Genomic DNA, 26,774 nt, shown 5'->3' with positions numbered 1-26,774 from the left:
TTCTCAGAATTTACCTTGTAATCTGCTGGATTCCTGATGATCTGATCCCTTGATGGTTTGGCTTGATCAGTGAATTCTTGACCTGGCTCGAACCCCGTGATTATTCTACTGTCATTTTGGATATTTCGGTGCTCTCCTGGTTTTGACCTGGCTTGTAAATTGATTTTCTCCTTAGTCCAAAGGTGCACCTATGCTCTGACACCAGTTTTAAGGTGTAGCCTGGGTCTCTGATCTGTCTTGGGGTGGTCTCCACCAACCAGACCACTATTGGATTAGGGGTAACTTATACTCGTTACCTGCAGTGTATTTGGCAATTGCTTCATTGACAATTCTATCACAGAATGCAGAAAGTTTGTTGCAAAAAATCTTTAATTACTCTGACCTCCGCCCCATCCAACACCTAAGGGATGAACCTGAAGGGAGATGGCGAGCCAAATTGTGTAGGTTCCCCAATATAGCTGGAGGCAGATCCCATTATGAACCATAAGATGGGGGCAGATGTATTGTATGGAGGGTGAGAAGCGGAAGTCATTACCAGTGTGGCCCAATTTGGGGTGGGGCTGTTGTGTAATTGATGATCTTCGATATACTCTATGACTGACCAGGTGGGGGCGCTACAGTGAGAATCCATGGGGGTGGGGGGGTGGTTTGGTATCAAGGATGTACTGTATACTGGCAGTGTGCTGCTGAGAAGTCTGAGATGTTATCACATAGATCAGAGGTGTGAGCTCGCACCTCCTCCTCCACCACAGGATGTCACAAATCTTCTGCTGCAACATGGCTGAGGCTCCGCTCTACACCAAGATACATAGAAGAGCCGGGGCAGAGAACACATGGCCAGAAGTTCTCGTGCGCCAAGGCTTTCCTGAGCACCAAGTGTGAGTATAATCCATAAAGACCAAAGATAAGAGAGGGGGCAGGAGCGAGGGAGAGAGCGCCCCCTGCAGATGGTGGAATAGCCCCTGCTGGATGAAGGATGGCTGATATCTGCAGGTGTAATACTAACACATGGGAGGCAGTGTGTGAACATGGGAAAAACACAGAGGAGCCCCAGAGCGCCCCCACCTGTCATTATATTATATCAGTGATGTCAGTAACATGGGGCGGGGCTGTGACAACCTCTCAGGCATTATATATTTACAGGATGGTTGTCAGTAGTTGTGCAGTTCTCATTGATGGTGGTGTCTTTCAGGTACAAAGCTTTGGCCTCTACTGGGTGGAGTTCGGTCCAGGCTGCAGGTCGCTGGTGAGTCTTCTGGTTGGTCTATGTGTTGTTGTGAGGACATTTGGGTGGTTTGGTGATCGGTGCTTTGTGTGCACACATTATACTCAGTCATTAGAGTTCAGAATGTCCTGTTGTAGAAAGAGGTAGAGCTGGGACCAGTGGCGTAACTAGGAATGGTGGGGCCCCGTGGTGAACTTTTGACATGGCCCCCCCCCCTTCCTGACCAACACCGAAGACCTTGACCGACCGACCCCCCCCCCCCCACGCCACATTCCTGCGCGCTCTATTATGTCCTTCAGTGGCCCCTGCACACAGTATTACATCCCATTGTGGCCCCTGCACACGGGATTATGCCCCATAATGGACACCCATGAACAATTATTATACTCTGGGGTATTTTCAGACCCCAGAGTATAATAATCGGAGACCGAGGGGAGATACAGACATAAAAAAAAAGTTACTTACCTGTCTCCGGCTCCACTGCAGTCTTTGGTTGTGTTGGCGATCTTTAATAACACACGGATGTCACATGACATTTCATTGCCCTCCCTCCATCTGTCCCCAGTTTCATGCACCCCTCATCTCTACCCCCATTTTCATGTCCTCCCCTCCATTTCTGCCCCTAGGTTACTGTTGCTCCTCAATTGCTCCACACTACACATACATACACACACAGACACACACTCTCCATCTTGCATCTCACCTCTCCCTCCCCTTCAGTACAATACAATACACAGAGCGGCCCCTGACTACTATTAGACAGTCATTAGTAACAGCAATTGCAGGCAAGTCTGAATACAAACAATGTGTACAGTACTGATCCATCTACTGACACTAACCTCCCCCTCCTCCTAATACACAGATATCAGGACACTGTCCCCTCTCCTCCTAATACACAGATATCAGGACACTGTCCCCTCCTCATACACAGATATCAGGACACTGTCCTCTCGCCTCCTCCACACATACATACACACTCACACACACTCTCCATCCTGCATCTCACATTACCCCTCCCCTTCAGTACCTAGCAGCACATCTCTCATTCTCTTCTTCTCTTGCAGGACTGCACGTGCTATAAAGACACGCCCACCTAGTCATGTGACGGCTGACGTCACACAAAGGTCCTTCAGCTACAGGTCCTACAAGCTTTCCCCGGCCTTATCGCAGTTACAACAGTTTGTCTGTGATAAGAGCGGGGGTAGCAGGGGTAGCTGTCACCGGGCCCCAAATGTCCCGGGCCCTGTGGCAGCTGCCTCTGCTGCTATGGTGGTAGTTACGCCACTGGCTGGGACCATTATCACCATCACCATCATCATCATCATCATCATCATCATCATCAGATCAGTATAAGTATCACCACCATCATCATCAGTATAAGTATCATTACCATCATTATCATCACCAAAAGTATCATCTCCATCATCATCATCATCATCACCATAAGTAGCATCTCCCTCATCATCATCAGTATTATCTCCATCCTTACCATTATCACCATCATAACTAGTCAGCCCAGAAGCAACAGGTCCATCCTTCTTCTTCAACAAACCACAAGGCGCTAAGGGCTCTTGCTGGGATAGATGACATAACTTTCCTGGATCTGCTTCAGTCATGTGGTAACATAGCAGGTGTGAATTGGGGATGACCCCGATGTGTCACGAACCTGGTTTGACTTTGTACACATCTAAGTGATCCCTTGGTTTTCATCCTTTAACCCCCACATGGAGATCTAGACCTTGCTGCAGGAACCCGTCATTGTGATTCTAGTAAGGCCACCATTCCTGCACTTGGCCCACTATAATCACATGTTTGTCCGGTTGCAGACATGGATGAAGCGTGATGTATTCCGTGTAAGTCTATTTTAATTCTATTTGCTCTTTTGTCCACACAGGTTACAGGAACATCGCTGTGATCCCTCTCTAAATGACCCGATACCTCAGGAGTACGCTGTGTTCTTGGTTCCCACTGGACCTCTAGGAACATCATTACAACAATTTCAGGCAGAGAGCCTCCAGCTCTGCGGGAAAAACAGAGCTCATGGCCGCTTCCCCCACATCACGCTGAGTGACTTCTTCACGGTGAGGCCTTCACAGTTATCAGACCTTACCTGAATGGCAAATGAGACCATTGAAGGACAGGTCAGCTTAGCATATGAGACCTCTCTACAGATGGTCTCTGGTAGAGGTTGGACACCAGTGGTGGTCAGTTATTGGACTGCAGTCTACCAGTGACCCTCAGACCAGTCTCACCAATCTCAGGTCATTGTCAAATCATCTTGTATCTGTGGTGGGTGTCACAAAGTGACTTAACATGTGGAAAGCATGGAAGCCATATCAATATTACGTGGGTACGGGAGCCGAAAAAAGACCATGTAGAAATATGAAGCAGTCTCATAATAGATTACCTAAGTCTGACTGTGTTGAGCCCCAGACATGGAAATGAGGACTTTTAGACTAAGGCCTGGGTTTTCATTGCTCCTTATATTGTGAACATAATTCTCCTAATTTTTTTCTTCTGCCCAGTGTGAAGATGGGAAGGTCGAGTGTCTCTACGCCGCACTTAAAGCCGCAGGCGAGCTCACGCTTTTCCCTCAGACCGTATCTCTGTCCTTGTATTCATCAAGCTCATTCATTGGCTTCTTCTTGAACAAGGAAGCTGCAGACGCCATCAAGAGTTTTGTGGAGAGATTTTGCCATCAGGTTTGCACCATGACAGGTGAGGTATCATAGCAATAGTCAGATATACAGATTATAGGACCATGGTAATGTGAATTCTGACCAATGCTGATACCTACAGTATGTGGTATTATCCAGAATTCTAGTAGATGTATATGTGTCTGATTTTTTTCTGCAAAGTGCAAAGTGGACAGTCTGGATCTTCTATGCACGAGGGTCATCCCGATACCAGGTAGACCTATAGACTCTGAGAATATAACTCCAGCCGTGAGTATAGATAAGAATGTTAAGGGGCTTCCATTATACTTAAAGGATTCTAAAGATTCTGTCACCAGATGAAAGGAGATTTCGATCTCATCCACCACAAAACTAGTGAGTAGAGATGGGGAAAACCGATTCATCGGGAACCAGTTTTGACCCAAATATTCCAGATTGTTTGATTCTTAACAAAATCAAACAAATGTCCATTCATCTCAGACAACAAACATGGCTGCCACCACATGTTGACCAGGAAATACAGAAAAGACATGTGTGACTCTGACTATGACATTTTAGCACCACCTAACAGACTCAGTCAATAGACAGTGGTAGGAGGACACCTTGCAATACTGATGACATATACACTATAGGAAGTGCTGTAAGCTGGAGCACAAGGCATTACAGTAATGGTGGAGATAGTGAAGGGTCTGTGATTTATCTCACTGCATTATACAGAGCACTCAGTTCTGAAAAATAGAATGGGAGAATAGTCAAATCTAAGCAATTACAGGCAGATTAGTGATAGCAACCTGTTAGGTGCCTCCGGTAACAGGTGCTGTTAATTACACAAATTAGAGAAGCATCAGTGCCAATACTTTTGTCCACCCCCTTTTTATGTTTGCTGTGGAATTATATCCAATTTGGCTTTTTGACAATTCTTTTTTGTGGTTTTCCATTGAAGACAAATTAAATGAAGATAATACCAAAGAATTTGTGCTTGCAATCATTTTCTGGAAGAACACGAGTATTATCTGACAGAATTGCAGGGGTGCCAATACTTTTGGCCAACACTGTATGACAATGCCTCCCACCACGACAGATGATGCTTCCACCAGACCACAGATAACTATAATAGATGACACCTCCACCAGACCACCATGACAGACTGGTCAGCTCTGCTCTAGACCGTTCAGAGCTCAGCTGCCAAGTGCACTACAAAAGCTGTCAATCACAGTGAAGAGAAAAGACTAGATGTGGCCGGATATCACCAGCCAGCCACAGCCGCTAGAGAGCAGAGGTGGTCTGAAACCTAAGAATTGAGCTGTAAACAGTGAGGAGACAAACAGAGCAAGATAGATGAAGCAATGTATTAGGGAAAACTCTTTGGATAGCTTAAGCTACAGGACCTTCCTGGACTGTCAATCATGTCTTCACATCCTTCACTGACCTGATGAGCAATCTATTTTTCCTAGTCAGAGCCATCTTCCTCCTCTTTTTGATGAGAACAATCAGCACTGTGTGCAAGTAGGGGGTGAAGACATGATAACTGGTGGTGGTGGTAGTTGTGTCAGGAGGTGTGGTACTACTAATGTTAGTCATTTTGGTAGGGAAGCTTTGGGGAAATCTGGTGGAAATTCTGAGGGTGTACTTGGCCATGATGTGTCAGATAAAAATAGGGAAGATGATGACACTGCCGATAATGATGATTATTTTGTGGATTTTGTACATGATGAGAAGGTGACATCAGATGAAGAGGGTGGTGGCAGTGGTGATAGCAATTTCAGCCACTGTGCAGTTCCAACATCCAAAAAGTCTGCCCAAGACAGACCTTTGAGAGCCTCTTAGGGTGGTGGTGGTGGCAGTGATTGTTTCTGCTGCTGCTGGGTCATCTCCTCGAACGGAAACCCAAACTCAGATGTGAAACGGGCCTAAGTCTAGGGTTACAATGTCTAATATTACACAAGATTAGTAATTTGTACCTTCCATTTGTATCTTCCAACATCACTGTGATAAACCTGGATAGTATAAGACTGTCTAGACTGTTTTCATTGTGTAACCTTTAGATTGTATTAGTTAATCTGCCCCAATTAATTTGACCTGATACGCAATTAATTTTTCAACGAAGGAAAAGGGTCTTCAATAGGTAAGATCAATTCATGCAAATTTTTGTTTAGGTTAGTGGAAAGAGACACGGTCAATTGGAAAGTAACAAGGAATTCATGTAATAAATATAAGGTCCTGTTGTGTATAGTCCATGTCTAGAATATTTGTATTTATGGGTCCATGTCTGAATTAGGTCCTGTCTGTGAGATATCACGTCTAGGGTTGAGCGATCAGGATCGGAAAAGATCGGATCCCGATCGGCGATCGAGCAAATTTCATGATCGCGATTGGGATCTGCTGGAAAATGATCGGAAATCAGATTTTTAAATCTCAAGATCGGCTCAACCCTAAATGTGACTTTTCTCATAGAGAAGCATTGACTAGGGTTGAGCAATCGGGATCAGGAAAGATCGGATCCCAATCGGCGATCGAGCAAATTTCACAATCGGGATCGGCTGGAAAATGATTGGAAATCAGATTTTAAAATCGATCCTGAAATCTCAAGATCTGCTCAACCCCATTCACGTCCCCTGAGATTGAGCTCTGGGATTATGTAAGATTAGGGGATCTGGTGGGAAATCCAGATGTGTCTAATGTTTATGAATCTTCTGTTTGCCTTGTAGGCTGCTCAGTGAAACCGGTCTCTCGAGATTTTCACCTTACTCTGGCTCATAAATTCTCTCCACATCACCAGGCCACGCTCGAGCGCTTGGCAAAATCTATCAGCCCAACTCAGAGCTGTGTGTGGGAGGCGGCAATTTTTTCCAGAGACATGCGATTTGTTCACTACCAGGTACTACTCAGCTTCCATTTATATATGACCATACAAGACAGCAGATCATCCTGGCCCTCACATGCGGCAGTTGCTTATCTGTCCTCTAGTTGGGAGAATGGTACTGTATGGGGGCAAAATACTGGAGGCCATGCTAGTTGGCACTGCATAGTAAAGCATGATATCTAGCCCTGTACGGGCATGCACTATGGCTGGCACTGTACTGGTGGGCGTAATGGCAGGTACACTATGAGCATTGTACATCATCTTCCACCAGCGCCCATGGCATGTGTTACTGACTCCGGTTGACCCTTTGCCATGACTGAGTCTCTTCCTTTCCATTCTTGTAGACCCTTCAGGCACTTTTTCCCTTTGAGCCCCAGAACGATGATGAGTTGAAGCTCTGTGTTGGAGATGTGGTGTTTGTGGACACTACTGGGGTTTCCGACAATCCAAAAGGATGGCTGATGGCGGCATCTCACCGCACTGGATGTTGGGGGCTGGTCCCTGAGAATTACGTAAAAAAAGAGGTAGAGACCATAACCTGGGTGAAACAAAGGTGAGATCAACTGAACTTTGAGCACATAGTGCAACGCCCACACATGTGCTACCCATAGATCTCCCCCAGGCCCAAAAGGGTCCAAGATGATATGCTGAGAGTCACCATGCTGGGCTGTAGTCACCATACAATGTACTTACCTCATTCTGGTAATTTATTCAGATCTTACAGGTTTGGCCCAGATCGGAGTGAATGGAAAGAGAAGGACCTGGAGCCCCAAAATGCCCCCCATGTAAGTAACCCATTCATTAGTATAATTGCAATTATAGTAAGAGAGCGGCCGATTGTAGGTAGACAGATGATTAATGAATGTATGACTGCCTGTGGACAGAGGATTGCATTGTCTGGGATCTGATCTGAGTCCTCTATCCCTACGAAATGGTGGCCTTCGTGGCCGGCCTTTATATCATGGCTTTGAACGGAACATGTGGGAAACGATGGACGGACATTCTCCTTATAGGTGCAGCAGTCTCCTGCCTTGGCCTTCACCTGTAATGGTCGGGCTCCTGGTCTTCAAACTTAGGTCCTAGGTCAGGCAGGGCTGCAGATTTGGTGCACATCTAGATATAGACATGTGCTGAGGGCAGGTTTGTGGCTTCCTCCAGATAATCATCCAATATGATCCAATCTAAAGCAGAGATATGGGAGATAATATTATTAGTGTATCTGGGGGATATGACTACCTGTCTGAAAAGAAGAGCATTTCACATTTTAAAATTTGCAATTTTTTTTTTTACAAAATTTTCAAATTTTAATTAAATTAATTACAAAAATATTGATTAGTATTTACCACTAACATGAACCACAACAAGTCACGAAAAACAATCTCAAAATCACTTGTGCCATATAAAGTGACACATATCTGTCTTGAAAAGTGAGGCCCGGTCCTCAAGGGGTTAATGTAAATCTTTCTATTCCTCTGGATCATCTAATGGTGGCCCGTTCCTGGGGGAATCACTTCTAGATATATTTCTTCTTGTTTTCTGGCCGTCTTTATAAAGCTGAAAATGAACGACCTTACAGAAAAGATTCCTGTCCCCGTTACCCTCTCTCCACTGCAAAAAGTCCTTCTTGTCAAGCACGCTGAGAGCCTGGAGGAAGCATTTGGCCGCAACTGGTTGACAGACCATGCCCTTGTCGATGGTAAGATGCTCACATCTGATCATACATAGTTTATTCATCTTTAGACAATGACTGTTGGGATGGAATATGAAATTTTGTGGGCAACAATTCTAATCAAAGTTTGTCATACGTGACTATTATCATTTCTTCATGCCCATCACTATATACCTATAATACATAGTGTATGACACTGTCAGGACTCCTAGGACTATATACCTATAATACATAGTGTATGACACTGTCAGGGCTCCTAGGACTATATATATCTATAATACATAGTGTATGACACTGTCAGGACTCCTAGGACTATATATCTATAATACATAGTGTATGACACTGTCAGGGCTCCTAGGACTATATATCTATAATACATAGTGTATGACACTGTCAGGACTCCTAGGACTATATATCTATAATACATAGTGTATGACACTGTCAGGGCTCCAAGGACTATATATCTATAATACATAGTGTATAACACTGTCAGGGCTCCTAGGACTATATATCTATAATACATAGTGTATGACACTGTCAGGGCTCCTAGGACTATATATATATATCTATAATACATAGTGTATGACACTGTCAGGGCTCCTAGGACTATATATCTATAATACATAGTGTATGACACTGTCAGGACTCCTAGGACTATATATCTATAATACATAGTGTATGACACTGTCAGGGCTCCTAGGACTATATATATCTATAATACATAGTGTATGACACTGTCAGGGCTCTTAGGACTACACTCACCGGCCACTTTATTAGGTACACCATGCTAGTAACGGGTTGGACCCCCTTTTGCCTTCAGAACTGCCTCAATTCTTCGTGGCATAGATACCACAAGGTGCTGGAAGCATTCCTCAGAGATTTTGGTCCATATTGACATGATGGCATCACACAGTTGCCGCAGATTTGTCGGCTGCACATCCATGATGCGAATCTCCCGTTCCACCACATCCCAAAGATGCTCTATTGGATTGAGATCTGGTGACTGTGGAGGCCATTGGAGTACAGTGAACTCATTGTCATGTTCAAGAAACCAGTCTGAGATGATTCCAGCTTTATGCCATGGCGCATTATCCTGCTGAAAGTAGCCATCAGATGTTGGGTACATTGTGGTCATAAAGGGATGGACATGGTCAGCAACAATACTCAGGTAGGCTTTGGCGTTGCAACGATGCTCAATTGGTACCAAGGGGCCCAAAGAGTGCCAAGAAAATATTCCCCACACCATGACACCACTACCACCAGCCTGAACCGTTGATACAAGGCAGGATGGATCCATGCTTTCATGTTGTTGACGCCAAATTCTGACCCTACCATCCGAATGTCACAGCAGAAATCGAGACTCATCAGACCAGGCAACGTTTTTCCAATCTTCAATTGTCCAATTTCGATGAGCTTGTGCAAATTGTAGCCTCAGTTTCCTGTTCTTAGCTGAAAGGAGTGGCACCCGGTGTGGTCTTCTGCTGCTGTAGCCCATCTGCCTCAAAGTTCGACGTACTGGGCGTTCAGAGATGCTCTTCTGGCTACCTTGGTTGTAACGGGTGGCTATTTGAGTCACTGTTGCTTTTCTATCAGCTCGAACCAGTCTGGCCATTCTCCTCTGACCTCTGGCATCAACAACGCATTTCCGCCCACAGAACTGCCGCTCACTGGATGTTTTTTCTTTTTTGGACCATTCTCTGTAAACCCTAGAGATGGTTGTGCGTGAAAATCCCAGTAGATCAGCAGTTTCTGAAATACTCAGACCAGCCCTCCAACCCTCCAACAACCATGCCACGTTCAAAGGCACTCAAATCACCTTTCTTCCCCATACTGATGCTCGGTTTGAACTGCAGGAGATTGTCTTGACCATGTCTACATGCCTAAATGCACTGAGTTGCCGTCATGTGATTGGCTGATTAGAAATTAAGTGTTAACGAGCAGTTGGACAGGTGTACCTAATAAAGTGGCCGGTGAGTGTATATATCTATAATACATACTGTATGACACTGTCAGGGCTCCAAGGACTATATATCTATAATACATAGTGTATAACACTGTCAGGGCTCCTAGGACTATATACCTATAATACATAGTGTATGACACTGTCAGGGCTCCTAGGACTATATATATCTATAATACATAGTGTATGACACTGTCAGGGCTACTAGGACTATATATCTATAATACATAGTGTATGACACTGTCAGGGCTCCTAGGACTATATATATCTATAATACATAGTGTATGACACGGTCAGGGCTCCTAGGACTATATATCTATAATACATAGTGTATGACACGGTCAGGGCTCCTAGGACTATATATCTATAATACATAGTGCATGACACTGTCAGGGCTCCTAGGACTATATATATATAATATATAGTGTATGACACTGTCAGGACTCCTAGGACTATATATCATACACTTATATACACTTCCTTCTGAGAGGTGTATAATGATGACATAGTCATGATATTGCCCCTGTAATAGGATCAGGCAGTCTCTAGAATCATCATCTTGTCTTTGTACAGGGGTTTATTCCAGACCAGACATCAATTTTCCAGTAAAACTTCCACACAGAGATAAAGTTGAGGATTTTCTGGAGGACCCTCCACTGTCATCAGTCGGAACGTTTCAGGCCAAGATATTCGGTAAGAATTGATAGATAAATCTTTACATATAAAGTATGGGTTCTGTGCAGACAGAAAGGAGGGAATACTTGTCAGTCCTGATGGCCATGACCACAGCTACCACCATGTCTCCATCCTCCACCATGTGCAGTAAGTTATTACTGTTACATTACAGGCGAGGCGTTGCGGGATACTAACCTCATCTGTGATTCTGTGTTCTGTGCCCCAGCGTTATCCTGCATCCAAACGGCGCACCATATCCTTACAGGTATGTCACCAACCGCCGGTGGGTCTGACACTGATGAGTATACTACTATGTTGGGAGCAATGTGACTGACACTGATGGGGGTGTGTGTAATATTATAATGGGAGCGTTGTGACTGTCACTGATCTGGGGAGATGTATAATACCACATGTGTTTCACCGCTGGTCAGCCTGGTTCTCTGTTGTGGTGTGGTCACTGACTGGTGTTAGGGGTTGGTCTCCATTATACCCAGATGGGCAGGATCTGCTCTACTTGTATAGCTCTCAGATGAAGGTGGCTACAGCCGGGATGTAATGAGCTGGCGGGGACGGTGGTATCCTGTGACAACCCATTCTATTACTGATGGTGACTACAGGGCTATGTGTTATGAACCTGACTGTGTAGATGACTGGAGAGAGGAATTTTTGCTATGTAGGACATGTCAGTGATTCACGATTTACTACATTTACATGATGACTTTCAGGGATGAAGATTGAGCAGAAGGTGAAGATCTTTGTGGACAAGGAGCTCGGTCTTCAGTCACAACTTTCCAGCTGTATGAGATTAAAGGAACTGGAGAAGAACGGCCTGAACGTGAAGGCAGTGGACAGGTGAACATGTGTAGGGTCCTTGTGAGAGGTGCGGCTGTCATGAAGGGTCTGGATATGGTGCAGGCTGTGGACGGGTGAACATGTAGAGGGGAAGATCCTGGTGAAAGGTCTTATCGTTATGAAGGCTCTTGTTCACCACTTCATATCCTCCACCATGATATGTGGAGGGTAGGTTGACAGGGAAAGGTGTGGTCATCTTCAAGGGTCAGGTCAAGGTGGAGGGAATGGACAGGTGGACATGTGGACGGTAGGGTTTCGGTGAAAGGTGTTGTCAAGGATTTATCATTATTTATTATTAGTTCAATAGTCTTTCCATGGTGTACAGAATTGTTCTGCAATAACTATTCCATGACATTGTCTATTACTTGTTATTGGACTTGTATTTCTGACATTGTTTACCCCCTTATACTTAGTTGCTTTCTCCTATATAAGGGGGGTAGGTTAGCACATTTGTATGACCTTTGCCAACAAGAAGTTCCCTGTACTCTGAAACGCGTTGTGTTTTATGGTAACCAATAAAGAGCATCATCAAGAACATCCTGGGTAAGTGCGGATTTATCATTTCATCCCCCAAGTTGGTCCTTTTCTTCTCTTTCCTGAAAACATAACACAGGTCCAGGCCCGGGCTCACTGACAGCAGTTGGTGGGACTAAGAAGCCATGGGCACAGGCACGTCACCCATGTAATGTGCATGTAGACGTCTACTCCGAGCCCTGTCACCGGCAGGAAGGCCTGCAGCCCAGGGGGTGATTGCTAAGTTTTAATTCCCATTCTTCCTATTTATTTATAACCTGAAGCTTTTCTCTTCATCCAGCTCAGAGTCCGACATCTGGAGAAGAATCCAGAAACATCTGGGAAGTCTGAAGACTCCGGAGAGAGAGAAGTCAAACAGTTGAGTGTCCTTCTAGATTATGATATAAGGTTATAATCCTGCACTGTGCGGGATGATGGGGGTGATGATTCTGGAGGCAGCCAAGTGTCCTTCTAGATTATGATATAACGACATCTCAGGGGATACAAAGTTAATAGATCGATTGAATTTTCACAGTAAAATAATGGCTTAAATGAAACTTAATAAATGTTAGACCTGGTTCACATTTGCCTTCGGACCTAAGTATGCATGCTTGGAGTTGTAGTTTGACAACAGCTGGAGTGCCAAAGGTTGTCTACCCTTGGTCTATGGGGTCCTCTGATTTCATTAGGTTTCCATTCGGGAGGTCTCCAGGCAGACTCCCCGAATGGAAACCCATGCGTAGATGTGAACCGGGTCATAATGAGCTATATTAATAATCTCTCACCCCAGCTATCCAATCCCTAGATTATAGAATAAGATGCTTTGGATGTGTGCGCTAGTGCAACTGAGGTCCCTCCATCACTACTAAATTCACCTGACTTGTAGGCCACTATAATTTAGGCAATTTCATGGATAAATATACTTTGTGCACTCCCACTACCTAGTAAGAGGAGATTAAGAGATCCTCGTGAAAACACCAAAGCCTGAATCACCAAACCTAAACACAGGTCTACAGGGCTGATGTAGCTCATTACGATCTTGCCCACGCCAACAACACAATGAGGTCTTAACTGCTCTCATATGGAACAAAGACTGCATGCTGTAGGAAAAACAGGCAGGGGCGCATAGTCCATAGATGCTGATGGAACTAAATACAGGATTTGCGAAAATCTTGCCTCTAGCTATACAAAATTTTCAACGCGTTTCCCCCCCATCTCCACTGAAATGGGTTCCTCAGGAGATCAATACTAGGTGCTCAGTCTGACATCAATAAGCAGCCCTACAGATGAATTACAGTTATATCCACAGTTCCTGATACCCTAATGGTGGACATCGGTACATGAGGTTCAGCAAGAGCAAAGTGCAACTTATATACCCAGGACAGGAGGTGTATGATCAGCCAGAAGAGCTTCTCATAGTGCCGGATGATGACACTTTTTGAACTGTGTAGGAAATCATTTTGCTGACTATAATCTCTTGATTTTACCATTGATGGACTTCATCCACTGGAGAAAGGACTTAATCTTTACCAGAGTCTTCTTCCACCAGCTACAGGGTACTGCGATGGGGTGTCCTGTGGCCCCAAGTTATGGCAATTTGTTCCTGGGCTGGTGGGAGGAGCATCTGGTTTTCTCCAAGGAAATTAACATCAGGGTACCGCTATGGACATCATCAATTTGGATATGGCTACGCTACATTGATGATGTCCCGAGGCCTCTTCCTGCTCATTTGTTGGAGTGCTGAATCAATATCACATGAATCTAAGATTCACATCTGAGATAAATCCTAATGAGATTATAAAACTGCATAACTATATATATATATATATATATATATATATATACAAAACTTGATAGTCTTCAGTAGTTGATACCTTTTTAATGGCTAACTAATAATGATGACAACGTTTCGGAACCTCTCTGCTCCTTTCTCAAGTAAATTTAAAAACCATTTCTGAAGGAGCAGATTTATGTACAAAAGGACACATAGGGATAGAAATCTAGGAGAAAGGGGGGTATAGAGGGTTATTGGTAGAAACAATGTAAACAATTCCAGGTTCTTATCAGTTCTCAGGGTTTCAGGTCACTGATTTCTGTAAGATGCCATAAACCCATGTGACAGATTTAACCCCTTCTCCAGTGTTTGAAGCAGGGTCATAAGTTTATACACCAAAATTTTCATGTGATCGGTGATATTATGATCCTCATTGCAGAAATGTTTTGACACGGGAAGGTCCATTCTTCGTTCTCTAATTGTATGGCGATGTGAATTCATCCACATTCTAAGCTGCTGTCCGGTATCTCCAACATATAGATTTTCAGTGGGACATTTGGTGCACATTATTAACCCCTTAAGGACCAGGCCATTTTTTGGTTTCGCATTTTCGTTTTTCCCTCCTCACATTTCAAGAGCCATAACTTTTTCATTTTTCAGTTCACAGAGTCACATGATGGCTTATTGTTTGCGGGACAAATTGTACTTTGTAATGGCACCATTCAATATGCTGTGCAATGTACTGGGAAGCTGGAAAAAAATTCAGAATGAGGTGCAATTGGAGAAAAAATGCATTTGCGCCATTTTCTTATGGGTTTAATTTTTACAGCGTTCACTGTTTGGTACAAATGACATGTTACCTGTGTTCTACGTGTCAGTACGAACGCGGTGATACCAAATTTATATAGTATTTGAAATGTTTTGATACTTTTAAAAAATGATAAACTTTGCAAAATAGAAAAAAAAATTTGTGTCATCATGTTCTAACACCTGTAACTTTTTCATATTTCCATGTATGGAGCTGGTTGTGGTGTCTTTTTATGCGGGACAAGATGACGTTTCTATTGATACCATTTGGGGAAAGATCTGATGGTTTGATCACTTTTTATTCAATTTTTTATAAGAGGCAAAGTGTTGAAAAAAACGCTTTTTGGCTGTTTTTATTTTTTTTGCCGCTACGTTGTTCGCAGTACGGGATAAATGTTTTAATATTCTAATAGTTCGGGCATTTTGGAGCGCGGGGATACCTAATATGTTTATGTTTAATGTTCTTTAATTACTTTTATAGCTAATCTAGGGAAAGGGGGGTGATTTGAACTTTTATATTTTTTTTTATTTTTTTAATACTTTTAAAAACTTTTTTTTTTCTTCTGTTACATTTATGATCAGACCCCTTAGGTACCTTGAAACCTAGGGGGTCTGATCGCCCATACTATTTACTGCAATACTACAGTACTGCAGTGAATAGCAGAATCCCAGCACTTCTATTAGAGGCTGCCTCTGGCATCGTCTAATAGATCTGGTGCAGAGACAAGCCTGGAAGCCTTCAATAGTCACAGGCTGTCATAGCAACCGATCACCGCCCTCATGTGACGTTCAGGAGGGCGGTGATCGGGGAAACATGGCGGCGCCCATGCCGCCGGCGCTGTTTACACGCTGCGGTCGCGTTTGACCGCAGTGTGTAAAGGGTTAACAGCAGCGATCGGCTCGGGCACCGACCGCTGCTGTTAGTGGCAGGTCCTGGCTGTATTATACAGCCGGCATCTGCCGTGTATGGAGCGAGCTCAGCGTGTGAGCTCGCTCCATACATCCCCATGCGACCCATGACGTACAGTTACATCAAGGGTCGCTAAGGGGTTAAATACACTAGATTAGGTGTGTTACAGGTGAACATACCCCGGATTTGATATTCCCTGTTAGAGTTTGGTATCTCTATGTTGTCAGTGGTCAGTATGTGCGGGCAGGTTTTGCACCTTTTCTGTCCGCATGGAAATGTTCCTGTGTTAGTTGGAGGTGACAGTGAGCTGCTGACAACCATATTCCTGAGGTTTGGTGGCTGTCTGTATCAAGGACATCTGTATCTGACTCTATAACTCCATCTATAATATGTGATGATTACTGAGGAATATGAAGGAAATCACGGAAGGATTTAATAACTGAAGTTACAAGGTTGCTTTTATTAAGTTACTAGTAAAGGAGCTCAATATAAAACACTTTTCCATGGAATGTGATGGTGCTCACTGTCGCGAAGGTCGGCACAACTATTTTCTGGTACTTCCTGAATCCCACATAAATTAGTCAGCTAGTGGTTTGCTACACCCCGGGATATACTTGTAGAGCCTATTAATATTCTCTGTCCTAGATCCAAGCAGCAGAGTGAAACAGTATAACCCACACACTGAATCCTCTATGCGTTTTGCTGGTCGGTTTCTCACGAGGCATTGTGTTAGATTAGAGGGTCACCATTTACTGAACACTGAATTTCCCCACTTCTACCCTATTCAGAATTTTTTTTTTTTTTTTATGCATTGTACAGAATAACAGATTGGACCATTTTGATGTACAAGTTATCCCGTAAACGTTAAGCCCTCATATGGCTGTGTGAATGGAAAAATAAAAAAAAGCTATTGGGTTTAGATTAAAAAACAAAAATAAAAAATGGCACAGGTGGGAAGGGGTTAAACTATTAGGATAGGTTGTAGCAGTGGCTTAGCCACTCAAATCAAGCCTTGAAATGGCGATCATATGGGTACAGGGATCAGCTCTGCCACGGCAGTGACTGAAGATAATCCCAGGCCCGGCCAAGTGATCCCTCAGGTGCCGCGTCTCTCTTATCTCTCTCGTCATCTCATCTCTCTCCTCTCGTCTTTACATCTCTCTTGTCATCATGTCTCTTTAATTGTCTCGTCATTGTCCTAGCTAGCGGTATGGAAAGGTGATCTGCAGGGGCCTTGGGTGTTGGACCCCACCGATCAGACAGGGTGGCTTTTCTGGTTACCCTAGTAGGATGATACTATCTTTAAGCTCCTCTTATATGTCCTCTCCACCCAGGATGTGTTACGCTGGTGGTGGCTCCTGCTTCTTCACTTGCTCTCTTAAGCCGGATTATACTGGGGGAACCTGTGCAGAGGAGCAAGGGCTCAGCCGATGGTCCAGTTCAAGTAAGTAAATCAGAAATATGTGGTCGGGGGATGTGTGTACAAAGACATGGCGGCCAGTTACACAGAACAAGGACCCTCAACAAATAAAAGAGCCATCACTCTCTTGTTCTCTCACTAGTAGGAGCCCAGAAGAATAACCTGACCTGTGGTAAAAGCCGTCGACCTATTGGGCTATAGTGTGAAAGTCATTGTGGCGGGGGGTGGGGGCGATACACACCTGTATTGAGCTTCTTCTAACCAGAAGTCTTGCAAAAAATCATCTGTAGTGTAAGAGAGACCTTGGTGGCCCTGGACAGGTCACTGAGTTGGTTCTGAGCTATGTCCTCATTACCACCACATGTCCCATTGATTCTTAGTTCCCTTTGGACAGGGATATGATGGCTGTGAGTTATGTTTATCTAACAGCCCTGCAGATAGATAGGTTACTGTCACCAGACCCAGCATATCACACCAGCCCTGCAGATAGATAGGTTACTGTCACCAGACCCAGCATATCACCCCAGCCCTGCAGATAGATAGGTTAGTGTCACCAGAACCAGTATATCACCCCAGCCCTGCAGATAGATAGGTTAGTGTCACCAGAACCAGCATATCACCCCAGCCCTGCAGATAGATAGGTTAGTGTCACCAGAACCGGCATATCACCCCAGCCATGCAGATAGATAGGTTACTGTCACCAGAACCAGTATATCACCCCAGCCCTGCAGATAGATAGGTTAGTGTCACCAGAACCAGCATATCACCCCAGCCCTGCACATAGATAGGTTACTGTCACCAGACCCAGCATATCACCCCAGCCCTGCAGATAGATAGGTTAGTGTCACCAGAACCGGCATATCACCCCAGCCATGCAGATAGATAGGTTAGTGTCACCAGAACCGGCATATCACCCCAGCCATGCAGATAGATAGGTTACTGTCACCAGAACCAGTATATCACCCCAGCCCTGCAGATAGATAGGTTAGTGTCACCAGAACCAGCATATCACCCCAGCCCTGCAGATAGATAGGTTAGTGTCACCAGAACCAGCATATCACCCCAGCCCTGCAGATAGATAGGTTACTGTCACCAGACCCAGCATATCACCCCAGTCCTGCAGATAGATAGGTTAGTGTCACCAGAACCAGTATATCACCCCAGCCCTGCAGATAGATAGGTTAGTGTCACCAGAACCAGCATATCACCCCAGCCCTGCAGATAGATAGGTTAGTGTCACCAGAACCAGCATATCACCCCAGCCCTGCAGATAGATAGGTTACTGTCACCAGACCCAGCATATCACCCCAGCCCTGCAGATAGATAGGTTACTGTCACCAGACCCAGCATATCACCCCAGCCCTGCAGATAGGTTGCTGTCACAAGAACATCACCGCAGTCCTGCAGATAGATAGGTTAGTGTCACAAGAACATCACCCCAGACGTACAGGTAGATAGGTTAGTTGATATGCAGAGATAATACACAGATGATACAGTGTGAAGGGTTCTGGGGATTAGTGTATATGTCAGTGAGGTCCCTCTGTCTGTCTGTCACACTGTTAGAGCAGCAGCGGCTGTGTATATCAGTGAGGTGCAGCGTTATAGCAGATGCATCAATCTTAAATTGAATTTTCAAAATCAGAACATTTAGTCTGTACTGTGTCCAAGACCAAGTACAGTCAATTTAGTCATGTATCTGACATATGCATAATTTGGCTATTTCTATGTATTTTCTGGAGACATTGCAAAACCCAGAGTAATCTTATTCACCTCCGCAAGTGATTTTTTTTCCCTTTAAGAGTAATTCAGGAAAACGTAGCCAGTTTTATTCCTTGACAAACCCCCAAAATACAACGAAATTTAAAAAAGATCTATTCCAGTGCCGCAACCAATACCCATAGACACATCTGTTCACAAGGGGGTCAGATATGACAGGGGTTAGATACAGTCCTAGGAGTCCTCAGAGGGCGAGATACAGTCTTAGGTCAGATATGATTTTATAAATTTATTTTTTTTCATTTCTGGTTCAAACCGTATTAACTTTGGGTCCAAACCGACGAACTGGATCCTGAACCAAATCTTAAAGGGTTCCATTGTCATCACTCTATCAGGGTATGAAGAGGGCCAAACAGAAGCGACCCCTCCAGATTTCAAGTGTAATTTTAGGTAAATTTACACGGACATGTGCAACAAGGGTTCTGTGGAGAAACGTGGCCTGTGCCGCCTCCTTGGATTTATAGAATAGACAGAGAACAGACGAAGTTTGGGCCCGTGATAATACACAGGTTGTCTATAGTGCCACAGAATATAATGGGTCAGTGGGAAAAGCTTGGTTGTCCAACAAATCTCATCTTAGCTGGGCCAGGACATGTCGGCCGAGCCTTTCCTTATCCTCTCCTATGTCCTGTTGCTTTTAAAGTGAAGACAAAGTTTGGAACTTTGTCCTTCTAAAGGGCTGGGTGACCTCTTCTTTATATGGAATATTTTCATACCATTCACTATTGGTGGAAGCCCATATTGACCAAGATGAACGTCCATTTTATCCCTCAGGTTCCTTCTCTGGCTTCCTGTCTATGTGAGGAGGTGACTGCAGGGAGATGGGTCCTCAAAGATCCTCCAGTGAAGGGCCCCACTCATACTTCTAACACCTTTGTTCGATGGGATGAACTGATCAAGAATCATCAGTAATGTCAATGAGAAGCCAAAATATTCTGTTATCTCAAAGACGTTGAGGAAAAGTGACTGGAGCTACAGAAAGAAGATGATGTGCTAGAGAAGGTTGTCCAGTGTACGAGAAGATCCTCATCCAACTCCTCCAGAGGACGTCATCTGAGGGCTCTGCTGCTGGCAAGTGTTTTCTTGAAGGAGCTTCACCCTCCTCTACATGCAGAATCCCTTCAGATCTATCACAGCCATGTGAACTCAAGCTCTATGGACAAACTTTGGACCCTCCAGCCTCATAGGCCCGATGCTCTTTTCTCATTCCATTGTTATTAAATCATACCTTCATTATACCCCATTATTAAGACTCCTCCTCATTATTTAGACTAGAGCGGCAGAACCTCTGAAGATTCATTTTGGATTCACATGGTACGATCCAAAGAAATGTTATAGGTAAAATAGGTTTGGTACAATCTAGAGCTTACATCAACTAAAAACATCATGTATGACACTGTCAGGACTCCTAGGACTATATATACAGTCCTATGAAAAACTTTGGCCCCTATTAATCTTAATCATTTTAGTTCTAAATATTTTGGTGTTTGCAGCAGCCATTACAGTCTGATCTATCTAATAACTGATGGACACAGTAATATTTCAGGATTGAAATGAGGTTTATTGTACTAACAGAAAATGTGCAATATGCATTAAACCAAAATGTGACCGGTGCAAAAGTATGGGCACCTCAACAGAAACGTGACATTAATATTTAGCAGATCCTCCTTTTGCAAAGATAACAGCCTCTAGTCGCTTCCTGTAGCTTTTAATCAGTTCCTGGATCCTGGATAAAGGTATTTTGGACAAACAATTCAAGTTCAGTTAAGTTAGATGGTCGCCGAGCATGGACAGCCCGCTTCAAATCATCCCACAGATGTTCAATGATATTCAGGTCTGGGGACTGGGATGGCCATTCCAGAACATTGTAATTGTTCCTCTGCATGAATGCCTGAGTCGATTTGGAGCGGTGTTTTGGATCATTGTCTTGCTGAAATATCCATCCCCGGCGTAACTTCAACTTCGTCACTGATTCTTGAACATTATTCTCAAGAATCTGCTGATACTGAGTGGAATCCATGCGACCCTCAACTTTAACAAGATTCCCGATGCCAGCATTGGCCACACAGCCCCAAAGCATGATGGAACCTCCACCAAATCTTACAGTGGGTAGCATGTGTTTTTCTTGGAATGCTGGTTTTTTTGGACGCCATGTATAACGCCTTTTTGTATGACCAAACAACTCAATCTTTGTTTCATCAGTCCACAGGACCTTCTTCCAAAATGAAGTTGGCTTGTCCAAATGTGCTTTTTCATACCTCAGGCGACTCTGTTTGTGGCGTGCTTGAAGAAACGGCTTCTTTCTCATCACTCTCCCATACAGCTTCTCCTTGTGCAAAGTGCGCTGTATAGTTGACCGATGCACAGTGACACCATCTGCAGCAAGATGATGCTGCAGCTCTTTGGAGGTGGTCTGTGGATTTCTACAAAACAATTCAAGTTCAGTTAAGTTTGATGGTCGTCGAACATGGACAGCCCGCTCTCAAATGATCTGAAAACAAAGATTGTTCAACATAGTTGTTCAGGGGAAGGATACAAAACGTTGAGATTTAACCTGTCAGTTTCCACTGTGAGGAACATAGTAAGGAAATGGAAGACCACAGGGACAGTTCTTGTTAAGCCCAGAAGTGGCAGGCCAAGAAAAATATCAGAAAGGCAGAGAAGAAGAATGGTGAGAACAGTCAAGGACAATCCACAGACCACCTCCAAAGAGCTGCAGCATCATCTTGCTGCAGATGGTGTCACTGTGCATCGGTCAACTATACAGCGCACTTTGCCCAAATAGAAGCTGTATGGGAGAGTGATGAGAAAGAAGCCGTTTCTGCACGTACGCCACAAATAGAGTTGCCTGAGGTATGAAAAAGCACATTTGGACAAGGCAGCTTCATTTTGGAAACAAAAAATGAGTTGTTTGGTTATAAAAAAAGGCGTTATGCATGGCGTCCAAAAAGAAACAGCATTCCAAGAAAAACACATGCTACCCACTGTAAAATTTGGTGGAGGTTCCATCATGCTTTGGGGCTGTGTGGCCAATGCCGGCATCGGGAATCTTGTTAAAGTTGAGGGTCGCATGGATTCCACTCAGTATCAGCAGATTCTTGAGAATAATGTTCAAGAATCAGTGACGAAGTTGAAGTTACGCCGGGGATGGATATTTCAGCAAGACAATGATCCAAAACACCGCTCCAAATCCTCAGGCATTCATGCAGAGGAACAATTACAATGTTCTGGAATGGCCATCCCAGTCCCCAGACCTGAATATCATTGAACATCTGTGGGATGATTTGAAGCGGGCTGTCCATGCTCGGCGACCATCTAACTTAACTGAACTTGAATTGTTTGTCCAAAATACCTTTATCCAGGATCCAGGAACTGATTAAAAGCTACAGGAAGCGACTAGAGGCTGTTATCTTTGCAAAAGGAGGATCTACTAAATATTAATGTCACTTTTCTGTTGAGGTGCCCATACTTTTGCACCGGTCAAATTTTGGTTTAATGCATATTGCACATTTTCTGTTAGTACAATAAACCTCATTTCAATCCTGAAATATTACTGTGTCCATCAGTTATTAGATATATCAAACTGAAATGGCTGCTGCAAACACCAAAATATTTAGAACTAAAAATGATTAAGATTAATAGGGGTGCCCAAACTTTTTCATAGGACTGTATATCTATAATACATAGTGTATGACACTGTCAGGGCTCCTAGGACTATATATATCTATAATACATAGTGTATGACACTGTCAGGGCTCCTAGGACTATATATATCTATAATACATAGTGTATGACACTGTCAGGGCTCGTAGGACTATATATCTATAATACATAGTGTATGACACTGTCAGGGCTCGTAGGACTATATATCTATAATACATAGTGTATGACACTGTCAGGGCTCCTAGGACTATACATCTATAATACATAGTGTATGACACTGTCAGGGCTCCTAGGACTATATATATATAAAATATAGTGTATGACAGTATTATTATTAACATCCCTTGTACCCCCTAAACTCTGTCCTGCACACCATCCTCCCGCCCGCTCCCCAGGCCCCCTACACATCTCGCCGCGGCCCCACAGTTGGCCCGCTGTACCTGCACCCTATAGTCCCCTGGTGTACTTACACTGCTGGCACACCCGATTGACTTGTTCCCTGCAGAGTGACGCCGAGTGGCCCTGTCGCCCCCTGAGCTAGGGCGTACACTCTCCGCCGCTGATGGACTCATCAGGACCCGCAGAGCCAGGCAGCATGGCTGTGTCACTCCGGAGCTGCGATCGGCCGCCATGTTGTCTGACACACACATCGGCCCGCCCACAGACTGCTGTGAACGTATGGGGCTGCGCCGCTTCTCCACCGACCCGCCCACAGCCTGCCGCGAACTAATCAGAGCCCCACTGAAAGACCTGTGATGACGTCTAGAGATGAGCGAGTACTGTTCGGATCAGCCGATCCGAACAGCACGCTCCATAGAAATGAATGGATGCACCTGGTACTTCCACTTTGACGGTGGCCGGCTGCTTAACCCCCTGCGTGCCGACTACGTCCATTCATTTCTATGCGAGCGTGCTGTTCGGATCGTCTGATCCGAACAGTACTCGCTCATCTCTAATGACGTCATCTCAGGTCCTGCAGCAGAGCCAGAGCATCCTTTCGCCGGTCGTGGTTGGGCTGTCGAGGGAGTGCGCGGCTTGTGAAGTAGCCTATGTTTCCTTCCTGCCGAATGTCTAGGTATGTGCGAAATCTCAGCCAAATCTGTTCAGCTGTTTGGCTGTGATTGAGGAACAAACACCCAAACATCCAAACACACAAACTTTTTATAATATTAGTAGGATTACATTATACTACAATATATATTACGTTAAATTATATTACTTTATATTATTTGACATTATATTACAGTATATTATATAACATTACATTATATTGCATTATATTACTTCATATTATACCACATTAACTTATATCAAATTATGTTATATTGCATTACATTATGTTCCATTACATTATCTTAAATTATCTAGCATTATATATTCCATTATATACATTACATATTGCATTACAATATTTTATATTACAAATTACATTACATTAAATCATATAAATTATGTTATACTATAGTACAATATATTTTATGTTATATTAAATTGCATAATATTACATTACAGTATGTTTTATTAAATTACAGTATATTATATGACAGTATATTATCTGAGTGGCAGCTATGGGCGGTTATCTGGAGCACAGGGTGACGTTGCAGTAGGAGAGGACACGCTCCATTTTCAGATAATCTGCATAAGAATAACAGACTGATTTATATTCTGCGTAACGGCCAACCGACAACCTGCAGTGGAGCAACTCGCCCTGACAACCAGACACGTCCATCCAACGCTACTATGTCTGGCAGATGGAGGGTCAGTGCCACTAAGGTAACAAAGGTGCAATATCGGGACTGGACCAGCGCTCCCAGCTCTACCCCGACAACTCCCGGCTTTACCCGCTACCTACAGATGACAACTCCCGGCTCTACCTGTTACCTACAGCTGACAACTCTCGGCTTACCTGTTACTTACAGCTGACAACTCCCGGCTCTACCCGCTACCTACAGCTGACAACTCCCGGCTCTACCAGCTACCTACAGCTGACAACTCCCGGCTTTACCCGCTACCTACAGCTGACAACTCCCGGCTCTACCCGCTACCTACAGCTGACAACTCCCGGCTCTACCAGCTACCTACAGCTGACAACTCTCGGCTCTACCCGCTACCTACAGCTGACAACTCCCGGCTCTACCCGCTACCTACAGCTGACAACTCCCGGCTTTACCCGCTACCTACAGCTGACAACTCCCGGCTCTACCCGCTACCTACAGCTGACAACTCTCGGCTCTACCCGCTACCTACAGCTGACAACTCCCGGCTCTACCCGCTACCTACAGCTGACAACTCCCGGCTCTACCCGCTACCTACAGCTGACAACTCCCGGCTCTACCTGTTACCTACAACTGACAACTCCCGGCTCTACCCGCTACCTACAGCTGACAACTCTCGGCTCTACCCGCTACCTACAGCTGACAACTCCCGGCTCTACCCGCTACCTACAGCTGACAACTCCCGGCTCTACCCGCTACCTACAGCTGACAACTCTCGGCTCTACCCGCTACCTACAGCTGACAACTCTCGGCTCTACCCGCTACCTACAGATGACAACTCTCGGCTCTACCCGTTACCTACAGCTGACAACTCTCGGCTCTACCCGTTACCTACAGCTGACAACTCTCGGCTCTACCCGCTACCTACAGCTGACAACTCCCGGCTCTACCCGCTACCTACAGCTGACAACTCTCGGCTCTACCCGTTACCTACAGCTGACAACTCTCGGCTCTACCCGTTACCTACAGCTGACAACTCTCGGCTCTACCTGTTACCTACAGCTGACAACTCTCGGCTCTACCTGTTACCTACAGCTGACAACTCTCGGCTCTACCTGTTACCTACAGCTGACAACTCTCGGCTCTACCTGTTACCTACAGCTGACAACTCTCGGCTCTACCTGTTACCTACAGCTGACAACTCTCGGCTCTACCTATTACCTACAGCTGACAACTCTCGGCTCTACCCGTTACCTACAACTGACAACTCCCGGCTCTACCCGCTACCTACAGCTGACAACTCCCGGCTCTACCCGTTACCTACAGCTGACAACTCTCGGCTCTACCCGTTACCTACAACTGACAACTCCCGGCTCTACCCGCTACCTACAGCTGACAACTCCCGGCTCTACCCGTTACCTACAGCTGACAACTCTCGGCTCTACCTATTACCTACAGCTGACAACTCTCGGCTCTACCCGTTACCTACAACTGACAACTCCCGGCTCTACCCGCTACCTACAGCTGACAACTCCCGGCTCTACCCGTTACCTACAGCTGACAACTCTCGGCTCTACCCGTTACCTACAACTGACAACTCCCGGCTCTACCCGCTACCTACAGCTGACAACTCCCGGCTCTACCCGTTACCTACAGCTGACAACTCTCGGCTCTACCTGTTACCTACAGCTGACAACTCTCGGCTCTACCTGTTACCTACAACTGACAACTCCCGGCTCTACCCGTTACCTACAGCTGACAACTCCTAAGGCATCGTTTACACGGGGCATGAGGGGGCGGATTTTGGCATGGAATCCAAGTCATAATCCGCCCCCTCACAATAGAGATCTATGTAGACCGCTAGCGTTCTTTTTTCTGATAGCGGCATGTTGCTGCTAGTGGAAAAAAGAAACAAGTTGCCCTTTCTTCAGGCGGATTCCGAGGAATTGATTGGCCTAATCCGGAGCGGAGTGCAGCGACGGAATATGCATATGCGTAATGGCGTGTGAACTAAACCTAAGTCCACAACTCCGAGCTCTACCTGCTATCTACCCCTGACATCTCCCAGCTCTTCCCGGTATCTACCCCTGACAACTCCCGGTTGTAGCCTCTATCTATAGCTGACAACTCCCGTCACAGCGGTTTTCTTCCTGAGCTCTGAGGTGCCGCCTCTACCAGTCACTAGAGGGCGCTCCGGCTATCCTTATTACTACACAGGCTGCTGCCGCCGCCATTTCTATGTGGACCTTTCTGTAGACACATATAGGGCTGTGTAGT

The 26,774-nt window shown here is 44.9% G+C and overlaps 1 protein-coding gene across 1 annotated transcript; it reads left to right on the top strand.

Annotated features, from left to right (window-relative positions):
- The first annotated feature begins 701 nt into the window (after nucleotides 1-701).
- Nucleotides 702-20,287, top strand: LOC142194320 (ubiquitin-associated and SH3 domain-containing protein A-like). The gene is made up of 14 exons (XM_075263368.1): nucleotides 702-878; nucleotides 1,193-1,246; nucleotides 3,120-3,306; nucleotides 3,751-3,943; nucleotides 6,609-6,778; nucleotides 7,108-7,316; nucleotides 7,479-7,548; nucleotides 8,318-8,459; nucleotides 10,966-11,085; nucleotides 11,240-11,332; nucleotides 11,793-11,919; nucleotides 12,734-12,810; nucleotides 17,258-17,367; nucleotides 19,894-20,287. The coding sequence occupies exons 1-14, from the start codon at nucleotides 754-756 to the stop codon at nucleotides 20,029-20,031; spliced, it is 1,815 nt and encodes a 604-aa protein (XP_075119469.1). The 5' UTR covers nucleotides 702-753; the 3' UTR covers nucleotides 20,032-20,287.
- Nucleotides 20,288-26,774: the final 6,487 nt, after the last annotated feature.

Source organism: Leptodactylus fuscus, chromosome 2 (genome assembly GCF_031893055.1).
Source record: "Leptodactylus fuscus isolate aLepFus1 chromosome 2, aLepFus1.hap2, whole genome shotgun sequence".
Taxonomy (NCBI): Eukaryota; Metazoa; Chordata; class Amphibia; order Anura; family Leptodactylidae; genus Leptodactylus; species Leptodactylus fuscus.
This window is presented reverse-complemented; position numbering and strand designations above follow the sequence as displayed.

Excerpts from the sequence above, each read along its gene's own strand:
- LOC142194320 (XM_075263368.1), top strand. The coding sequence starts at position 754 with ATGTCACAAATCTTCTGCTGCAACATGGCTGAGGCTCCGCTCTACACC. Across the intron at positions 7,317-7,478 it reads ATAACCTGGGTGAAACAAAG|ATCTTACAGGTTTGGCCCAG; the intron begins GTGAGATCAACT and ends TAATTTATTCAG. Across the intron at positions 7,549-8,317 it reads AGCCCCAAAATGCCCCCCAT|CTGAAAATGAACGACCTTAC; the intron begins GTAAGTAACCCA and ends GTCTTTATAAAG.